The sequence below is a fragment of the Bubalus kerabau genome, chromosome X (genome assembly GCF_029407905.1).
Source record: "Bubalus kerabau isolate K-KA32 ecotype Philippines breed swamp buffalo chromosome X, PCC_UOA_SB_1v2, whole genome shotgun sequence".
NCBI classification, from domain to species: Eukaryota; Metazoa; Chordata; class Mammalia; order Artiodactyla; family Bovidae; genus Bubalus; species Bubalus kerabau.
In genome coordinates, this window is record NC_073647.1 from 50015286 (window position 1) to 50033063 (window position 17778).

Below are 17778 nucleotides of genomic sequence, written 5' to 3' on the forward strand. Positions count from 1 at the left end.
GAGAAATCCCTGGGGTACACAGATGGTGACAAGGGTGGCAAAGGTATTTAGGCTTTGGGGTGGTGCCCAGGGAAGGGGAGCCTGTGGGCACTTGTGCAAGGGGTCCAGGCATGTGTTTGCATGGAAGTCAAAGTCAGCCTCCGTGCGAATGTGGACACACGTGACCCTGACCTGCAGCTCTGCAAGGGAGGGGACTTTGCACAGGTACTTCCTGGCTTTCAACTGTGCACAGTTCTCTTGCCCAGAAGGGGAAAACATACCTTCTCAGCTCCCTGCCCCCCACCCCCCGTGTCTAGGCCCTTCTCTAAGGTGCAGTGTGTGCACCGGGGACTGGGGCTGTTGGACCTGGGAGCTGGATGGAACACATCTTGCCCCTTCCCCTCTATCTGAGCCCTGACTGGTCCCCCAAAGTCCCTCCCCGATTCAGCAGAGCCAGGCACAAGGCTCAAGCCCACAATAAATGGCTGCTGAACTGGCCTCGGCCCCTACTCTCCTTCTGTCCTTTTGCTTTATCACTCCAGAAATACCCACGTGTGCCCCATTCGGCCACTGGTGTAAAACTTTTGAGTCACTCAATTCAGTTCAGTCGCTCAATCGTGTCCGACTCTTTGCGACCCCATGAATCGCAGCACGCCAGGCCTCCCTGTCCATCACCAACTCCCAGAGTTCACCCAAACTCATGTGCATCGAGTCTGTGATGCCATCCAGCCATCTCATCCCCTGTCGTCCCCTTCTCCTCCTGCCCCCAATCCCTCCCAGCACCAGAGTCTTTTCCAATCAGTCAACTCTTTGCAAGAGGTGGCCAAAGTCCTGGAGTTTCAGCCTCAGCATCAGTCCTTCCAATGAACATCCAGGACTGATATCCTTTAGGATGGACTGGTTGGATCTCCTTGCAGTCCAAAGGACTCTCAAGAGTCTTCTCCAGCACCACAGTTCAAAAGCACATCAATTCTTCAGCGCTCAGCTTTCTTCACAGTCCAACTCTCACATCCATACATGACCACTGGAAAAACCATAGCCTTGACTGTCTAGGACCTTTGTTGGCAAAGTAATGTCTCTGCTTTTTAATATGGTATCTAGGTTGGTCATAACTTTCCTTCCGAGGAGTAAGCGTCTTTTAATTTCATGGCTGCAATCACCATCTGCAGTGATTTTGGAGCCCAAAAAAATAAAGTCTGACACTGTTTTCACTGTTTCCCCATCTATTTCTCATGAAGTGATGGTCACTAGTACTGGCCAAATGCTTCTTTGGCCTTTAAGGCCATACTGCCTGCTCTAGCCTCAGCCATATTTCTCCACTTCGGAGGATCTAAACTGCTCAGAAGGGCAGGACCAGATCTGTGCAGGACCAGATCTGCGGGAGCTTGCTAAACCTGTTGGCGAGTGAATACTTGGTCCGGGCGGAGGCAGGGTCAGGTCTGCTACCCGGAGAATGGACCAGAGGGAGATGAGATCGGTGGCGAGGCTGTTACCAGGTGCTCATGTCAGGTTGTGCACCTCGGTGTACAGGCTCATGCCAGGGAAAACGTCCCCGGAACCCACCCACAGTCCCAAGGCTACAGGGCAGGCGTTCCTGCTTTTCCACCCCAGCCTTCTGGCCTCAGGTTGGCACGATGGCCCTTAAGGGGCTGCTCCAGAGGCGAGCCCTGCAGAGGCGGAGGAAGTGCTGGGCCCCAAGGGTCACCCAGGCCTGCGGCTTCCCCTCTTTGCCCTCCGCCCTCGCCGCAGCTCCCGCCTCCGCTCAGGAAACTCGACTGCCTGAGGGCGGCCGAGCTTCAACCGGCCCGCTTGGGCCTCAGGGCGCGGGCGGGAGGGCGGGCAGAACGCCGGTCGGAAGAGGCAGGAAGGAAAGGCCCACAAGGGGCCGTGAGAGCCTCTGCCGGCTCCCGCCCGGCTGCGCTGGGGCGCGGTCGAGGTAGTGCGCATGCTCCACCGCTCGCCCCGCCCCGCCCTCCGCGCGGAGCCCGGCCCAGCCGCCGGCGGACCTATCAGAGCCTGGGAACGAAGCCGGCTCCGTAGGTGAATCTAAAGGGACTGACGCCGGGCGCGGAAGGTGGGGCGAGGCAGAAATTTGAGTCAATCAGAACACGGCCTCCCTCCTCCTCGCCGGCCCAGGAGCCGGCGGCGGCGCACAGGCCCGCGCAGGCGCGTTTTCCAATTCCCGGACCGCCCACTGGTCTCTGCTTACCCTGCTGCCTGTTGATCACGTGGCAGGCGCCAGCCAGAGAGAGACAGGAGCTCCAACCCTTGGTAGCGAATTATTCAGCGTAGCAGGAGAGCAGTGTGCCATCTGCGGTAGCAGGGGCATAAGGTAGTGACAGCTAAGGAGTGTTGAGTTCCGCTGGGAGTTGGGCGGCCCAGGCAGCCCGCCCAGGGAGGAGGGGCAGCAAACAACGGTGCTGCAGCCGGAGGGAATGGCAGGGATGAAAGGTACTGGAGCAAATTTTAGGCTTCTATTCTGCATGAAACGACATGATGTTATTTGTCAAAACCCAGAGTGTACAACGCAGAAGGAAATGTAAACCCTGGACTATAGTTAATAATGTATCAGTATTGAGTCAAATGTAAGAATACAAAATATTATTAATAATAATTAGCCTCCAATTAAAATAAAAAGAAAAAAGAAAGGTCAAAATGTTATTAATAGTTGAAAGTGGGGAGGGGGGGGCGTGCATCCATGGAAACCCTGTACTATCTGCTCACCTCTGTGAATCTAAAACCGTTAGGAAGGAGATTCAAGGGGTATCACGGTGATCAAACACACAGAATTGGTGGATCTGTTAGTTTGCAGGGGAGGGAGGAATCAAGGACACTTGCCAGGGCTTGGGGAACTAGGGAGCTGGTTGGGCCCCTACCGAGATGGTAGATAAGGTCAATGACCCGCTGGACTCCCACATCTGGAGCCTGGCAGGGCAGCAGCACAGCAAGGCTCAGAAGGCTTCCAGAACTCCGGGGTCTCTTTCCCCCACCCCCCCAGACCCAAAGATGGTTCAAAGCCATCAGACCTCTCCAAAGCCCTGACAAAGTTCTTCCCTTCTAGGAGGGCTTGCAGGACGCACTGTGCCAAAAGGCTGTGAGGTCCACATCCAGAAGAACACAAGAGCCAGAGCGGGGCATCCACACACCACCCAAAAGGTGCACACTCGCACACGTGAACTCCCCAAGGCCACTGGGTGAAGTTTATTGTGAAACCTCTTTCGGTGAGGATGGGATGGGCGGGCCAGGATAGGGAGGGGAGCAGGTGTGGGCTCTAGGAGGCCGAGTCAGAGGCCTCTGAGCTGTCCTTAACGTCGGTGCTCTCTGTGGTCTCGCTGACCTCGCTGAGGTCCTTGCTGTCGCCACCGCTGTCCTCCGCAACCAGGCCCTTTTCCTCACGACAGGCCTCCCCTGAGCTCGGAAGCGAGTTGCCCTTGCCTTCCATCTTGTTCTCGATGGAGCCCAGTACCACGTGCCTGCCCTTCTCCTTCAGCTCCAGGTGCCGCCTCAGCTGCCACGGGAAGCCCGGGAGAGGCGGGAGGAAGGAGACAGGGCCTAAGTCTCTAGACCATGAGGGCCCGCTCCCACTGCCCGTTTCTGGTCCCTTGCTGGGGGTGCAGGCAGGGCAGGAAACACAGGACTGCATTGAGAGACCCAGGGCTAGTCCTGGCAACTGTCCCCTCTGGGCCTGTTTCCTCTGCAGTGAAGTGGAGGTGTTCACACGCCCTCACGCAGCTGCTGTGGAGCCCTCTGAATGGCCCCGGCCCCCATGGAGCCTTGGGCAGAGCCCTATCTCCTCAGCCTTGGAGCCAGCTGCAGCCATCCCCAGCCCCATGCCTCAGCATGTCCAGACTGTCCTGTCACAGCGGCCTCTGGGCAGGACAGGCCTCCTCCTCAGAAAATGGAGCCTTGGCCTGATGACAGCCTTCTTTAAAGCCCTGACAAGGTCTGGCTCCCCACCTGTCAGCTGAGGTGAAGAGGACCAGGACACCTCCAACTCCCTCAGGCCACCCCGCTCAGCCTGCTTGGGGCGGGTGGACCTGGCCCCACTGGACTCACCTCATCGGCCATCTGGGTGAGGTCCCGCTTCATGGCATATGCATCTTCCCCGTCAGCGTAGTATTTGGGCTCCACTTCACTGATCCTGGGGGCGGGGGGGTGGAGAGGAGGAGGAGAAACCGAGTTGGGGGCAATTCTCCTCCACCCTCTGGTGCCATCTGCCATTGGGATGGGGTGTCAGTACCCCCCAAAGGCCCTTTGGAGACATTTCCAACGTGGCCTTCTGTCTGCTTTCTCCAACAGTAAGCCGGACTCCCTCCCACCCTTGGCATTCTGCCACCCCACCTCATCCCTAACCTGGCTCCCAAGGATCTGTTTCTGTGGTTTCCTGGGAACCACGGCCCCTGCATGTGGCAGTACCCTACCCCTCCTTGCCCAGTTCCCTGTCATTTCCTGGGCATGCATGGCTGGCTGGCTCCCATGCCGAACAGTTGGAAACGGCTGGGGGGGGGGGTGGTGCTGTGGCCTCTGTTCTTGGTGTTCTTGGATGGCCCAGAAAGGCCCTGCCAGCCTTCAGACCCAGGAACTGTCAACCAGCAGGGGAGTCTGCATCCAGGTCAAAGATCCTCAGATGCCCAGCCCGTAGGTCCTTCCCTTCCTTAAGCAAGCTGAAGCTAAGGCTGTCTCAGTGGGCTCTCCACAAACAGCCCGTCCCAGCAGCTTTCACCACAATGCCCTGGGCGGGGCAGTTCCTGGCCAGGCTCTCTGTGTCCTGTGCTGGGCACACTGAGCGGACTGCTCTCACCCACTAGGACACCCAGGGCTCTAGACCCCTCTGCTGCACCCTTCCTGCACAAATATGCTTCGGTTTACCCTTTCTTCTGGTTCTGCTGAGATGCTTCTAGGTGCCTGGTCACTCTCAGTCCTGTTCCTGTCCTGGGTCCTTGTCTCTACTTCTGAATCCCTTCACCATGCTGCCCTTCACCTGGCCCCCACCAGCAGCAGGTAGTCCTCTTCTGCCCAGCAAGAAACACTAAATGTCCTCTAGGCGCACAACACATCTCGAACAGACAGTGGCAGGTGGGTGTCACTGTCTCTGAGTGGAGGCCAAAGCCTGTCCCTAGCTCCAGCTGCCGCCCACCTTCATGCCCAGAAAGTAGCTCAGCCCATCTCAGCCACCTGGGCAAGCCAGACCTGGGGACTGTCCCACTCCCATTAGAAACATCTAGATCTACTTACTGAAAGTTGAGCGTGTTGGAATAAAGGTGCAGAGCTGCCCGGTTACTGTAGGGGAACAAGGCTGTGCTGAGCTCTACAGACCAGGCCAGACAGGGACAACACGTCCAGGTCCTGCCCATCCTCCCAGTCCCGCTCCCCACAAATCCCACCTCCCAGTCTTCTCCAAAAGCTAAGGCAGCCCAGGACCCGTATCAAGACAGCAGCCCCCACCCCCCTTCCTTTGACCCCGGCTTCCACCTCTTCCTGACATGCAGAGAGACATATTTGGCATTGAAGTTCTCAATCATGGCTCGGGAGGCCTGGTCCATCAGCTTTTGAGCCAGGCCAAGACGCCGGTGGGAACGCTTAACAGCCTAGGGGCAGAAAAGTGGGACCTCAGAGGCGACTCCAACTAACTTCCATGCCCACCAGAGCCTGGGTGGGGAGGTCCTACGCACCAGCGAGGTGATATGTCCATGGGGCACATCGTCCGGGTCTTCTTCCCTAGATCAAGAAGAAAGAGAGGCTAGGAGCGAACCCCACAGTGCCCCCAGATCCCGGGTAGGGGAGAGAGTCAGGGCTCTCCAGACCTCAGGCAGCAGACAAAAGACATGTGCAGTATCAATGGAACACTATTCAGTGCTAAAAAGAAGGGAGTTATAAAGCCAGGAAAAGACATGGAGGAAACTTCAATGCATATGACTGAGAGGCAGTCTGAAATGGCTACACTGTATGTTGAGGTACGTAAGCAGTCACTCGTGTTCCGACTCTGCGACACCATGGACAGTAGCCCACCAGGCTCCTTTGTCCATGGAGATTCTCCAGGCAAGAGTACTGGAGTGGGTTGCCATTTCCTCCTCCAGGGGATCTTCCCCACCCAGGGATTGAACCTGTGTCTCCTGCACTGGCAGGCAGATTCTTTACCACTGAGCCACCAGGGAAGCCCACACACTGTATGATTCTAATCATGGGATGTTCTAGAAAAGGTAAAACTATGGAGACAGTAAAGAGATCAGTGGTTCCCTGGGGAGAGAGGAGGGATGAACAGGTGGAGTACGGAAAACTCGGCGGGCACTAAGACTACTCTGTGTGATACTATAGTAGTGAACACATGTTGTTATACATTTGTCCATATGACTCCAAGGATGAAACTTACTGTGAACTATGGACTTTAATAATGATGTAGCAATATTGTAACAGACGTACCAGGAGATATTAGTAAGAGAGGCAACCAGGAAAGACAGGGAAGGAGTTATGTGAGAGCGGTGTGTATTTTGCACTCACATTTCCTGTAAAGCTCAAACTGAACTAAAGAACAGTCTATTCATTTCAAAAAGAAAAAAAAAAAAAAAAACCAACCCAACCCAGGCAGCCTCCATCAGACATGTGCAGATGTCAGTGTCCCTCCTCCCCCACCCGCAGGTCAGGCGCCACTTTTGTCTCTCTGCCTCTGGTGACTCACATTTTGGCCAGGACGTACCCCACGATCTTCCCATTCTCGTCCTCAGCGATGTACGAGAGCTGGAAGACAGGAGGAAAGAGGAGGCAGAAAACAAGTTTCTATCAGAGCTGGAGGAGCCCTTAGTGGACACCTGGCCCCACTGCCTGTCTCTTGCCCTGGCCATGATGGACAGCAGGCCAGGGTGGAGTTCAGTGACAGCTCCTGACCTCCAGGCAATGTGGCCTTGTTTTCCCATACCACACGGTGCCCCTTGTTCTTAACCGGGAAGAGGTGGGCAGACAGGTGGTAATTCTGCTCCTAGGTTGGCCCTGTTCGTCTCCCGTCTTCAGGCACCTCCTTTCCACCCCCAGCCACCCCAGATGAAGCCAACACTCAAGGCCTCCTTCACCCAGGTGCCCCCCTGGGACTCTTCATGGTCTCAGCCAACCCAGGGTGGGAATTCCCTGGCCTCCTTGACCCAGTCCCCAAATGCAACAGCTGCCCACCTGGGGCCAGGAGAGGCCATGGTAGAAATAATATTTCATCTGGTAGTTCTCAGGCAGGCACAGGAGGTTGCAGTGTTGCATGTTCATCAGGTCCTCTGGCTGCGAGGGAGGGCAGTGGAACGTGGTCAGGCCTGGGGCTGCACTAAGTAGGCCCCAGTTCTGTTGGAGCCCTGCTCGCTGTCTACTCACCGACCCTCCGCCCCCACCCCCAGACCTGGGCGGGAGCTGGGACTATCTGTCTCTGCACAGTCCTGGGCCAGGGCCGCCGGGCAAAAACTTGACTGTTCCAGGAACGGACGTGAGCGCCAGGAAGCTCCCCAACACCATCCCACGGAGCCCCGACATCCCCGAAAGAAGGGGTTCGCAGCCCCGGCTTTGAACCCCTGGCCTCATCTGTGGGGAGGGCCAACCCCACGGGAACGGTGGCCTTCACTGTTTTGTGCCGGGCTGCCGCAGGCGATCCAGGCGGCCGGCCCTGGGGCTCGGCCGGGCCCCTCGGGAGCATGCGCACGCGGCCACCGGGCCTCGCTCCCACGCGGCGCGGACCGTCTCCGGCCCCGGCCCCTCACCCTCGCATTGCGGATGTTCATAACGGCGGCGGGACTCGCGGCTCCCAGCGGGTCGTGAACGCGCAGTCAGCTGCCGCCGCGCTTCAGAGCGACACCGGGGCTGCCAGGCCACGGCTAGGGTTGGAGCTAGGTCCGGGATCGCGGGGGCGGTGGCGGAAGAGGCGGCGCGCGCCTGGCCAGTCCACCGGATGGAAGTGGCGCGCTGCCGGACCCACCCTCCTGGGTGCTCGGCTAATGCGCAGGGAGCTCCAAGGGTGGGGCGGGGTCTCTACGCGGGGCGGGCCAATGGCCGGGCAAACCCGGGCGCGGGGCGGGCCTCTTGGCAAGGTGGGAGGTTCCAGCGCTCTGGGTGGGTCACTGGCCGGGCGAGCAGGTGCCCTCCAGCCGAAGGCGGCGGACGTTCCCCACCTCCCGCGACCCCACGGAAGCTCACACACACAGACAGTGTAACAGGCTTCGTTTTATTCTGCGCCCGGGCGGGCGGGACCAGCGGGCGGAGACCGGGTGCTGAGGGCTGAGGCCGGAGCGAGGCGGCTCAGCAGGCTGTTCAGCATCTCCTCGCACATGGCCAGGCACCGTGGCACGTGGAAGCAGCCTACGGGGAGAGGCGGGACAGCGGGTTGGGAGGGCTGGGGACAGCGAAGTGCCCTGAGCCCCTGAGGCCTCGCCCTGTCCCCAACTCACCTTTGAAAGGACCCCCCTTGATAGTGAGGGCGACCTTCCCGTCTCGATTCAGGTAGCCAAACCATTCCCCGTACTCTGGATCGCGAAACTGCAATAACAAGGCAGTGACAAGCAGCGCCGGCAGGAGCTGCCCAGATGACAGACGCCTGGGGAATAAGAGTTCACCTGTCCCACTAAAGCGCTACTCGGGATCAGAGCCTGGGCAGACCCCAGATACCGTAACTACAGAACCGGTGCTGTTAGATCCCGCGTCCTGGACACATATGAACACAAAGGGCTTTCTCTTTTCCTTTTTCTGCAGCCGAAGTGGGCGCCTAGATACTCCACTTTGGAAAGGGGCTGCTGACTGTGAGATGAAACCTTGCAAGATGGAATAAAAGAACCCTGCTTGGGTATGATGGAACAGTTCCATATCTTGAGTATGCTGGTAGTTATACAGATATATATGGTACTTCCCTGGTGGCTCTGTGCAAAAGAACCTGCTTGCCAATGCAGGAGACCTGGGTTGGATCCCTGGATCGGGAAAAATCCCCTGGAGAAGGAAATGGCAACCCATTCCAGTATTCTTGCCTGGGAAATCCCATGAACAGAGGAGCCTGGGAGGCTGCAGTCCATTGGGCCGCAAGAGTCAGGTACAATTTAGGTACTAAACACAGATATATACATTGCTATATCTCAGTGAACTGAATACTTAAAATGGATACTTAAAATATTAATTGCACTTCAACAGAATTGATTTAAAGAAAGAGAATAGAAGTGCTGACCTGTCATGTAACTTTGTAACAGATGATTCCCTTTGAGTTCCTGTTCTATGCTTCACAGGCCTGTCTTCCAGTTGATGAGATTGTAGATATCTAGCACTGAGCTGACTCCAGCCTTGCTTGTCACAGGTCCCAAACACATCTCCCTCTCCCTTGGAGCCCCCTGAAGCCTGACCCTGCCCAGCAGCTGTGTTGACCCATTCCAAATTCCTTTCTTCTCTCTTGCCCACAGTTCCTTGCAGATGCTCCAGGGTAGACTCCAGACCCCTGGCCTAGACCCTTCTCTTTCCTCCCCAGATAGAGACCTGGGTGGAATCCCTTCTCAGGACTGTGGAAGAACTTCAGTGACACTGAAGTCCACTATCAAAATGTCTTTTTAAATGTCGACCTGTGAATAGGCCTACTCCTCTTCATAGCAGGTAACACTAGTTCTATATCTATTCATTCTATCTTTCCAGTGACACTGCTTATGTCCTCACATTATTCAACTATTTGATCTGACACGGACAGATTGAACTGTTTTCCTGTCCAGCATTTCTGTGGATGTCTGAATTTCTTGTCTTCTGTTATGATGATCAGTGCATAATGACTGATCTGTTTATAAGTTTCCTGATTGTTCGATGGCCATCTCTCTTTCTTGACAATTTATTCCTTAAATTTCACTTTATGCAGTTAACACCAATGGCCTCAAACACAGGTTCTTTTGAATGCATTAAATATTAACATATATCACCCCGGGTCTTGTGACTGTTGTGTTTGGAAGTAATGATGAATATGTGCAATACTGGGAGATGCCCCTCGAACTACAATATAATGTGAACACATTTGGGATGTCTACTGGTGATGAAGTCAGACACTGCTAATACCACTGTGCTTTCATTCATGATGGAAGCAAATACTGGATTTCAGTTAGAGGTTAGCCTAAAGAAAGATAGAATTTTCTCCCAGGTCGCAAAACCCACAGACCACCAAGTAAGACTCCCTGTTGTAATCCTTCATGTACTGGGGTTTACTGATGGAGTGAGTTGTGGCTTTCGAAACACATTGGGAATTTTCCTTCATTCAGGCTCAGCCCCCAAGGTGCCTCTCAGCCACGGCTGGCACAGGTCATCACTCCACTCATTGCGCTCGGGCTGTAGTGGAGGGGAGTCTTTGGCTCCCTTCCTGCCTCACAACTGATTCTTGTCTCCTTTGCTGGGCCCTCCTATTCCCTCTTCTCTTTTCCTTCTGTCCTCAAAGCTCACCTTGCCTCGTGGCTCGCAGTATATATCATCTATATCCTTATGACACCCAACACTTGTGGCCAGTCCAGACTCCTCCCACTCAGCCAGACTCTGAGCCCTGCTCCTGTTGCATCTTCCACCCCAGGTCAGGCCCCCACTCACTGGCCAGGATGACAGCCACTGCGCCATCTCCCTGACTTGGCCCACGGCCCTATGGCCTCCCCTTCCAAAGCCCCAGCACCCGTGAACCCCAGAGTCAGGATGACCCCTCTTTGCTGAGCACCCCTTCCAGCTTTTTTCCTTCCCATCAGCCCCGCCTGCAGCCCCTGACCTTGATGTATTTCCCAGAGCTCTCAGTCCCATCTCTGTTTGCTTGTTTACTTGTTTATGGTCAGTCACTGCCAGCAAAATGTGAGCTCCAGTGGGGAAGGGGCTGCTCTGTTGACTCAACAGAGGATACTGGGGCTGGCACCTCCATGTCTGCTGAGGGGCAAGCGGGGGATGTGCAGGAAGACTCGCCCTCCCCGCCCAGTCTGCAGTTTCCACACCTTTGCTAAGACCAGGAAGCAGCACTTACCCGGTGGAAGGTGTACTCAGCCACCTGGTAGAAGATGCGCAGCAAGGCAGGGTCCCCAGTCTCACTGTAGCCCATGAGGAAGGCGATCATGGCTTCACTATGTGGCCACCAGAGCTTCATGGCCCACTCCAGCTGGGAGCAGAGAGGAGGCATCTGGAAGCCTGGGTCCCACCCTCCACCACCCCTCTCAGCAGGAAGGTCACCCCCATCATTCAGGCCCTGGCTAAGACTCCATTTGGCCCAGGCACTTGGAGCTTCATTGTGACATGGACGTCTATGGAGGCCTTGACCACCCAGCAGATTGGCACTAGCTTCTTGAGCTGGAAGGGCAGGGCTGGGCCAGGCTCCCCTTAAGCCCTGGAATCCAAACCCTGGCTGTCTCATCAGTCTGTCTAGAGCCCCTTGGACAGTCAGCTCCTGCCAGTGGCCAACTCAGCCACCTTCTGTGGACCTCAGTGGGATCAAGGCATAATCACACAGACGTAATGATCACACACAAATCTGCCCTCAGTGCTGATGGCTTAGAATCATCCAGCGAACCTTTCCAAGATGGAGGGACATGTGTCTCCTTGTGTACATGAGCTTGAGGACCACTGGGGTCTCCCTGGGCCCCCCACTCTGTGAAATGGTTTAAGGACAGCCCTGGGCACATTCCCACCTGGGTGGGGCAGAGGCCATCAGCATCCTGGAAGTAGAAGAGGCCACCATGCTCAGGGTCCCATCCAGAGTGGAAAGGCAACAGTAGGAACTTGTCAATCACGTGGGCTCGAAGTTTGGCATCACCTCTCTGGATGGCATAACGGAGCAGGAACCAGCCAGCCTCCAGCGCGTGGCCTGGTGAGGGCTCAGGGTAAGGCAGGTAGTGCGGTCTCCCCCAGGTAGGGGGCTCCAGCCCCCTGTGCTGTATGCTGACTCTCTTCCTCTCTTGCCAGCAGTGGGGGCTGCTCTGAGCTGTGCCCCCCAGCATGGCAGGCCCATCCCTGCTTCTCTGCCTGGTCCTCGGTGCCCAGTGTGGAGGGAGGCAGGCAGTCCCCACATCTGAAGCCCACCCCACTCCCACTCCTCACCTGGGTTCTGGTGTCTCCCCAAGCAGCCTGAGAGTTCCTCACCATCCTCTGACACGTTCTCCAGCACAGCCTGCCCACCCCTCTGCAGAGGGAGGAGCAGAAGGGGGTTCAGTGCTCAGCAACCCCCTCCACCCTCTCCCTCCTCATCTGCAGGCTTGGGTGGGCTGGCGGGGGTGGGCAAAGGGATTTTGAGGAGGAGCTGATTCACTCCCAAGGGTCTGGAACTTGCTTTGGGCCTGGTCCCGGAAGACACTGAATGGTGGGGACTGAGATTGGGCCGACCTGGCTGTCCAGAGGCCTGGGAGGAAGCTGGGTCTGGGTTTCATGCTCCCTGATGGGCCTGGGGGTCTGGACCCCACCCTCCTGCCCTCACCCCAACCTGGCTCCCCAGGGGCCTCCCGCACCCTTTCCAAGGGTTCTGGGCCACACCTCCCTGTGTCTCCCCATCTGTAAAATAGACCCCCAGCACATGAGTGGGCTTCCCTGGTGGCTCAGATGGTAAAGAATCTGCCTGCAACACGCGGCAGACCTGGGTTGGATCCCTGGGTGGGGAAGATCCCCTGGAGGAGGGCATGGCAACCCACTCCAGTATTCTGGCCTGGGAGAATCTGGCCTGGCAGGCTACAGTCCATAGGGTCACAAAGAATCGGAGATGACTGAGCTTGGGGGTGGGGGTGGGGAATTGGGGTCACCCTGTGCCCCAGCCCCCCAGGACTGGTCTGGCAGCCAGCGTCTGCCTCCTGCCCCCACCTGCACATGTTGCAGAATCCTCTGAGCGCACCAGTCCCCCAGCTCCGCAGAGATGCCTGCCAGCTCCTCGTCCGCCTCCCCAAGCTGCTCCACCAGGTTGAGCAGCATCATGGGCACCGCCATGGACTCTGAGGCTGGGGCCCCAGGGAGCTGGGGCCGGCCCAGCCCAGAGGGGTCCTCCCGCACCCAGCTCACGATCTGATCCATCATCTCCATGGCTTCGTTCTGGGGGTGGGGTGATGAGGGGAGACCCAGGCTGAGGCTGCACCCCATCCAGTCTGGTCTGCCCAGGTCCCTTGGGCTGAGCTCCTAGGACACTTGGAGCCTGGCCCCAGGCTGGGTGCTAGGGCTCCCGGGCTGGGGGCTGCAGACCATGCCCAGGCAGTGAGGTCAGCTTTGAAAGATTAGGGGGCCCGGGAGGAGCACCCTCCCAGCCAGGGCAGGGCTGGTCCCTCTGAGCAGGACCCTGCAGAGCCGGGGTGGAGGGGGGTGGGAAGTTGATCCTCCCAGGGTCCCCCACCTCTTGTTTGTTGAAAAGCGTTAGCCTCCTAGGCCTTTCCAAGTTCCAAGGAGCACATTTAATCAAAGAAGTGAGGAAATGCAGAAACAAAGGAAAGCTGATAAGCAAGACAAAACAATAAGTTTAGACTAAAGTCTTCCCCAAGAGCCATAAATAAAATCCTGAGTTGTATCCTCGAGCTGTTTTGCACATAACTAAAACACCCACCAGGGGGAAGAACTTAAGTACATGCTGCCCACTGGCACATAGAGCCCAGACCATTGGAACCAGAAAGTGGATCAAGTAACTCCCTCCTGGTTATCTCACCACCAGCCAATCAGAAGAATGTTCCTAAGCCCTGCGACCTCCTCCTTGATTTTGCCCTAAACCCTTCTCTGAAAGGTGTTTTGAGCAGGACCTACCCTGTCCCTTAGGAATAAATGCTGCACTTTCCTTCCCCACCACCTGGTGTCAGTGGATTGCCTTCACTGCACATGGGCCCAAGTCTGGTTTGGTAACACCTCTGTGCCCATCCTAAAGAAGATCAGTCCTGAATATTCATTAGAAGGACTGATCCTGAAGCTGAAACTCCAGTACTTTTGGCCACCTGATGTGAAGAACTGACTCATTGGAAAAGACTGATGCTGGGAGGGATTGGAAGCAGGAGGAGAAGGGGACGACAGAGGATGAGACGGCTGGATGGCATCATGACTTGATGGACGTGAGTCTGAATGAACTCTGGGAGTTGGTGATGGACAGGGAGGCCTGGCGTGCTGCGATTCATGGGGTCGCAAAGAGTCGGACATGACTGAGTGACTGAACTGAACTGAACGGTGCCCAGGGCCCCTTTGGGGGTTGTTGGGGGAGGGCCTCTGGGGGAGGGAGGACACACAGTGACAATAACAGCAATAACAGTGGGTGTGACTGGCAGCCCCAGGCCCTGCGGGCCCAGAGAAAGGACTGATGTTAAGGACAGATCTGGCCCGCACCCAAGCGCCAGGAGCCAGCGAAGGTGAGGGCACGGAGATGTACAGCGTGCCCAACCTCCCCCGCACCTGGTACCGTGCATCCCCGGTCACCCTCCACAGCTCGTTCATGGCCATGGTGTAAAAACACTCGCTGAAGATGGTCCGCTGCACCTTGACTGGGCGGCCGTCCCTGGTCAGCACAAAGGCACACTTCTTTGCAGGAGGTGCCACTTGGGCATAACGCAGCAAAAACTCGCCACCTAGTGGTCAGGAAGGTGTCACGCTGGAAGGCGCGTTGGGGGTGCCCCAGCCAGCGCCTTCCTCCCCATCGGTGGGCACCCAGCGTCCTTGGGGGGCTTCCATAGCCGGCTGGCAAGCAGGCAACTGGGAGCACCACGCGGCTGCCGGGATCACCGGGAGTGGCCTCTGGGGAGACCGGGAAGGGGAGGGAGGGCACCTGCTTTAGCTGCATTCAAAAGCTCCGGGCGGCGGAAGCGCTCAAACTGGCGGTACAAGCGACAGTACATCCACACCTGGGTGGGGGGCGGGGGAGCGGAGGGGGTCATGGCTCAAGTAGGGAGCCGCCGTCCTCAGGGCCTTGGGAAGGAGGGCGGTGAGCCCGCGATCCCTGCCCGGTGTGCGAACTCAGGCAGGACCCAGCGCGCCGGTTCCAGTCCCGGGCGCCCCCGGGCACGCCTAGTCCGTACCTGCCTCCCCTGCAGCCAGACGTACTTGAGGTCATCGTACACCTGCCCGTCGCGGCCAAGGCACGTGAAGAAGCCCCTGCGGGACACGCTGGCGTTAGCCGAGTTTGCGGGGTCGGGGGTGGGGGGGGTGAAGGGGAATGGGGGCAGAGACGGCGCCCCACAGATGGCAGCCAGCCCAGAGTGAGGTGCGGGGGCTCCAGAGGAGAGAAGAACCCAGTCCAAGGCCCCCAGAAGGGCGAGGCGCGCACCCCTGCTCCTGGTCGTGGGAATGATCCAGCCAGAAAGCCACCACGCGATCCAGCTCGCGCGCCACGCGATCCTTCCAGGCCCGCAGCGTCTCTTGTTCCTTCTCCATGTCCTGTGGAGAGAGACTTGGAGACACGGCTCCCCCAGAGGCCATGCCGTCTTCTCGGGTGCCCGTCCCGTCGGTGGACTCCCCGGGGCCGCAAGTCACCCCAGGCTCGAGTAGCCCCCTAGGGCTGCCTGACTCGGAGCCTCAGGAAGCCCCCCCACGCCCCCCGGGGCAGGTCTGCCCTCCTGACCAAGATGGGCCCCCGGACTTAACTCCCCGTTCCCGCCCCCCATCCTGGACGGCCTCCTCCAGGACAACACCGACCATCCCCATCCCACACCCCTGCCCGGGCCGCCGAGCACTGGCCTGCCACACTCGGAGACCCCGGCTCATCACTCCCTGTCTTCCAGGAAGCCACACAGAGCGGAGTGCTGTCGCGTGACTGTCACTCAGCTGACCCAGCCTAGCACCACCCACCTCTACCCTCCAGGTTCCGCCCGGCCCGGGGCCGAGCCCGCAGCGGGGGCGGGGCTTGGCTGGCTCACCGCCACGCCCACCCTAAGGCCACGCCCCCAGGCGGACCCCACCCCCACCCCGGCAGGGAGGCTGAGGACTCTGGAGCTCCTCTGCTGGGCACCCTCCGTTCAATGCCCTCCTGGTGGGAAGTGCTGGGTGAGTTGGCAGGACGTTCTGGGATTGGGGTGGAAGGGGGGAGGAAAGAGGGAACTCAGGGCCATCTTCCCTCCTCCAGCCACGTCTCCCTGCCTGAGGGTGGCCCCCCAGGGCAAGGAAGGGTAGGGCAGGGCATGAGCCCAGGTGTCCAGGAGAAGAAAAAGTGACAGTGAAGTTGCTTCTGACTCTTGGGGACCCCATGAACTGTAGCCCGCCAGGCTCCTACGTCCATGGGAATCTCCAGGCCAGAACAGTTGGAGTGGGTTGCCACTCCCTTCTCCAGGGGATTCTCCAGGCCAGAACACTGGAGTGGGTTGCCATTCCCTTCTCCAGGGGATCTTCCCAACCCAGGGATCGAATCTGGGTCTCCAGCATCGCAGGCAGACTCTTTACCATCTGAACCACCAGGGAAGTCCAAGAGAAGAGACAGCTGGAAATGGCTGAATGCTGAGGCCCCGATGACCTATGACTCCACAGGGTGGGCAAGTCCTCTCTCTGTGGAATCTGCTCCACAGCCCCTGACCTCTTCACCCCAGAGATGCCACTCAACAGTCAGGTGGGAACCGTGCAAGTGAAGAGCAGGGTCCTCAGAGCCGGAGTTCTCCAGGTCTTCCAGCACCCGGTCTGCCTCTCTGGACTGTCCGATTACGTTGGGTGCTCCGAAGAAGGCGGGTCAAACTTCCTCCTCTTGACCAGCCAATGGAAGAATTATGTGGAAGGGCCGTTTCCGGGACCCTAGGCTCCCATGGGGGCTTGGGAAAGCTTGGGCTTCAGAGGGGTGTGCCCTGTTTGCCGAAGATGTAACTGGGCCTCTGCCTCATCCGTGCAGCCCAGGGTCAGGAGCCTGGCGCACCGTGTGCTTGTCCCGACAAGACCATGGGCGCCCTGCAGGTAAGTGCACCCTGCGGCCGCTGTGTACCCCCATATGACCTCATGCTTGGGGGGGCGGTCCCGGCTGGGGGCCCGGCTGGCTTGGTATCAGCCGCCCAGCTGAAGATGCCTGTCATTATTCCTGGCGTGTCCCTTCCACCCAGCCTTCCCCTGCCTTCCTGTAACATGCCTAGCCAAGGATGAGCCTCGCTCCAGGGAAGGTTCTGAGGTTCCTGCCTCAGACATGGCCATCGAGTTATGGGCCAACCCTGAGGTGAAAGCGGGCGGTGCTCCTCACTCCATGACTTCTCTCCGGAGTCCCTCAGGTGGACTCTACCCTACAGTTGGCCCACGTCCTCCCACCCCTGGACATTGTCCCCCCTGCTGTAGCCTGAAGGACATGTGCCCACTGCTCTCCCTGGGCCTCTGCCCACCACCACCACCCCCCCACGGGCCCCCCAGAGGCATGAGGTGCCTGGGCTCTGAGTCAGGTCAGAGTTGGCATGGCGAGGGACCGACAGGACCCCATGTTCACAAGACTCCATGATTCCAACAGAGAGGAGACCAGGGACAGAGGAGCATGTGCTGGGGTGAGGTGCCATGGTGTGCCCTGAGTGGAGAGGTGCAGGAGTTAATAGTCAGCCGCCTGTTGCTCTAAGTCATGAGAAAAACCCCATGGGCAAAGAATAAAATATAGCAATACAGCATAACCCAAATAAAAGTACATCGGGTTGATGAGTTGGGGTCGTCATGCCCTGCTAAGCTAAGGAAAAACATAGTGTGGACCTTGGAATGCTGGGTCAGCACAAGTTCAGAAGGCTGCTTGTGCACACACCAAGATGTTTTCCCGAAGCATATGCGTGTCTGTGGCCTCCAACTAGGTGATACCCCTTGTACAAGAAAATAACAGAGATAGTTTAAGGTAATCAATAAAATGGGAGACGTGACCAGGGACACAGGAGGCTGACTTCATCAGAGCACAACAGATAATTCCTGTTT

At 57.7% G+C, this 17778-nt stretch overlaps 2 protein-coding genes and 2 long non-coding RNA genes across 6 annotated transcripts; 2 read left to right on the top strand and 2 right to left on the bottom strand.

The window, feature by feature from the left end:
* The first annotated feature begins 2052 nt into the window (after positions 1-2052).
* LOC129639130 (uncharacterized) lies at positions 2053-3117 on the top strand. The gene is made up of 2 exons (XR_008708207.1): positions 2053-2430; positions 3041-3117. It is a non-coding gene; the product is annotated as an uncharacterized LOC129639130 (long non-coding RNA).
* A 40-nt stretch (positions 3118-3157) lies between these two features.
* On the bottom strand, positions 3158-7915 carry NAA10 (N-alpha-acetyltransferase 10, NatA catalytic subunit). Of its 2 annotated transcripts, none has more exons than XM_055564057.1 (8): positions 7710-7915; positions 7141-7239; positions 6674-6714; positions 5652-5697; positions 5452-5567; positions 5215-5259; positions 4036-4120; positions 3158-3487 (listed from the first exon to the last, which is right to left on the bottom strand). In XM_055564057.1, exons 1-8 carry the CDS (start codon positions 7728-7730, stop codon positions 3251-3253), a joined length of 690 nt encoding a protein of 229 aa, XP_055420032.1. In that variant the 5' UTR covers positions 7731-7915; the 3' UTR covers positions 3158-3250. The 2 variants fall into 2 exon arrangements, with proteins under 2 accessions (XP_055420032.1, XP_055420031.1); XM_055564056.1 differs by having other exon boundaries at positions 6656-6714; positions 7710-7914.
* A 153-nt stretch (positions 7916-8068) lies between these two features.
* LOC129639131 (uncharacterized) lies at positions 8069-9568 on the top strand. The gene is made up of 3 exons (XR_008708208.1): positions 8069-8155; positions 8695-8785; positions 9387-9568. It is a non-coding gene; the product is annotated as an uncharacterized LOC129639131 (long non-coding RNA).
* On the bottom strand, positions 8150-15735 carry RENBP (renin binding protein). 2 transcript variants are annotated; one of them, XM_055564055.1, is made up of 11 exons: positions 15715-15735; positions 15194-15303; positions 14946-15021; positions 14696-14771; positions 14326-14498; positions 12772-12996; positions 12022-12103; positions 11613-11788; positions 10955-11086; positions 8394-8481; positions 8150-8304 (listed from the first exon to the last, which is right to left on the bottom strand). In XM_055564055.1, the coding sequence occupies exons 2-11, from the start codon at positions 15298-15300 to the stop codon at positions 8171-8173; spliced, it is 1269 nt and encodes a 422-aa protein (XP_055420030.1). In that variant the 5' UTR covers positions 15301-15303; positions 15715-15735; the 3' UTR covers positions 8150-8170. The 2 variants fall into 2 exon arrangements, with proteins under 2 accessions (XP_055420030.1, XP_055420029.1); XM_055564054.1 differs by having other exon boundaries at positions 15604-15719.
* Between the last annotated feature and the right edge of the window lie 2043 nt (positions 15736-17778).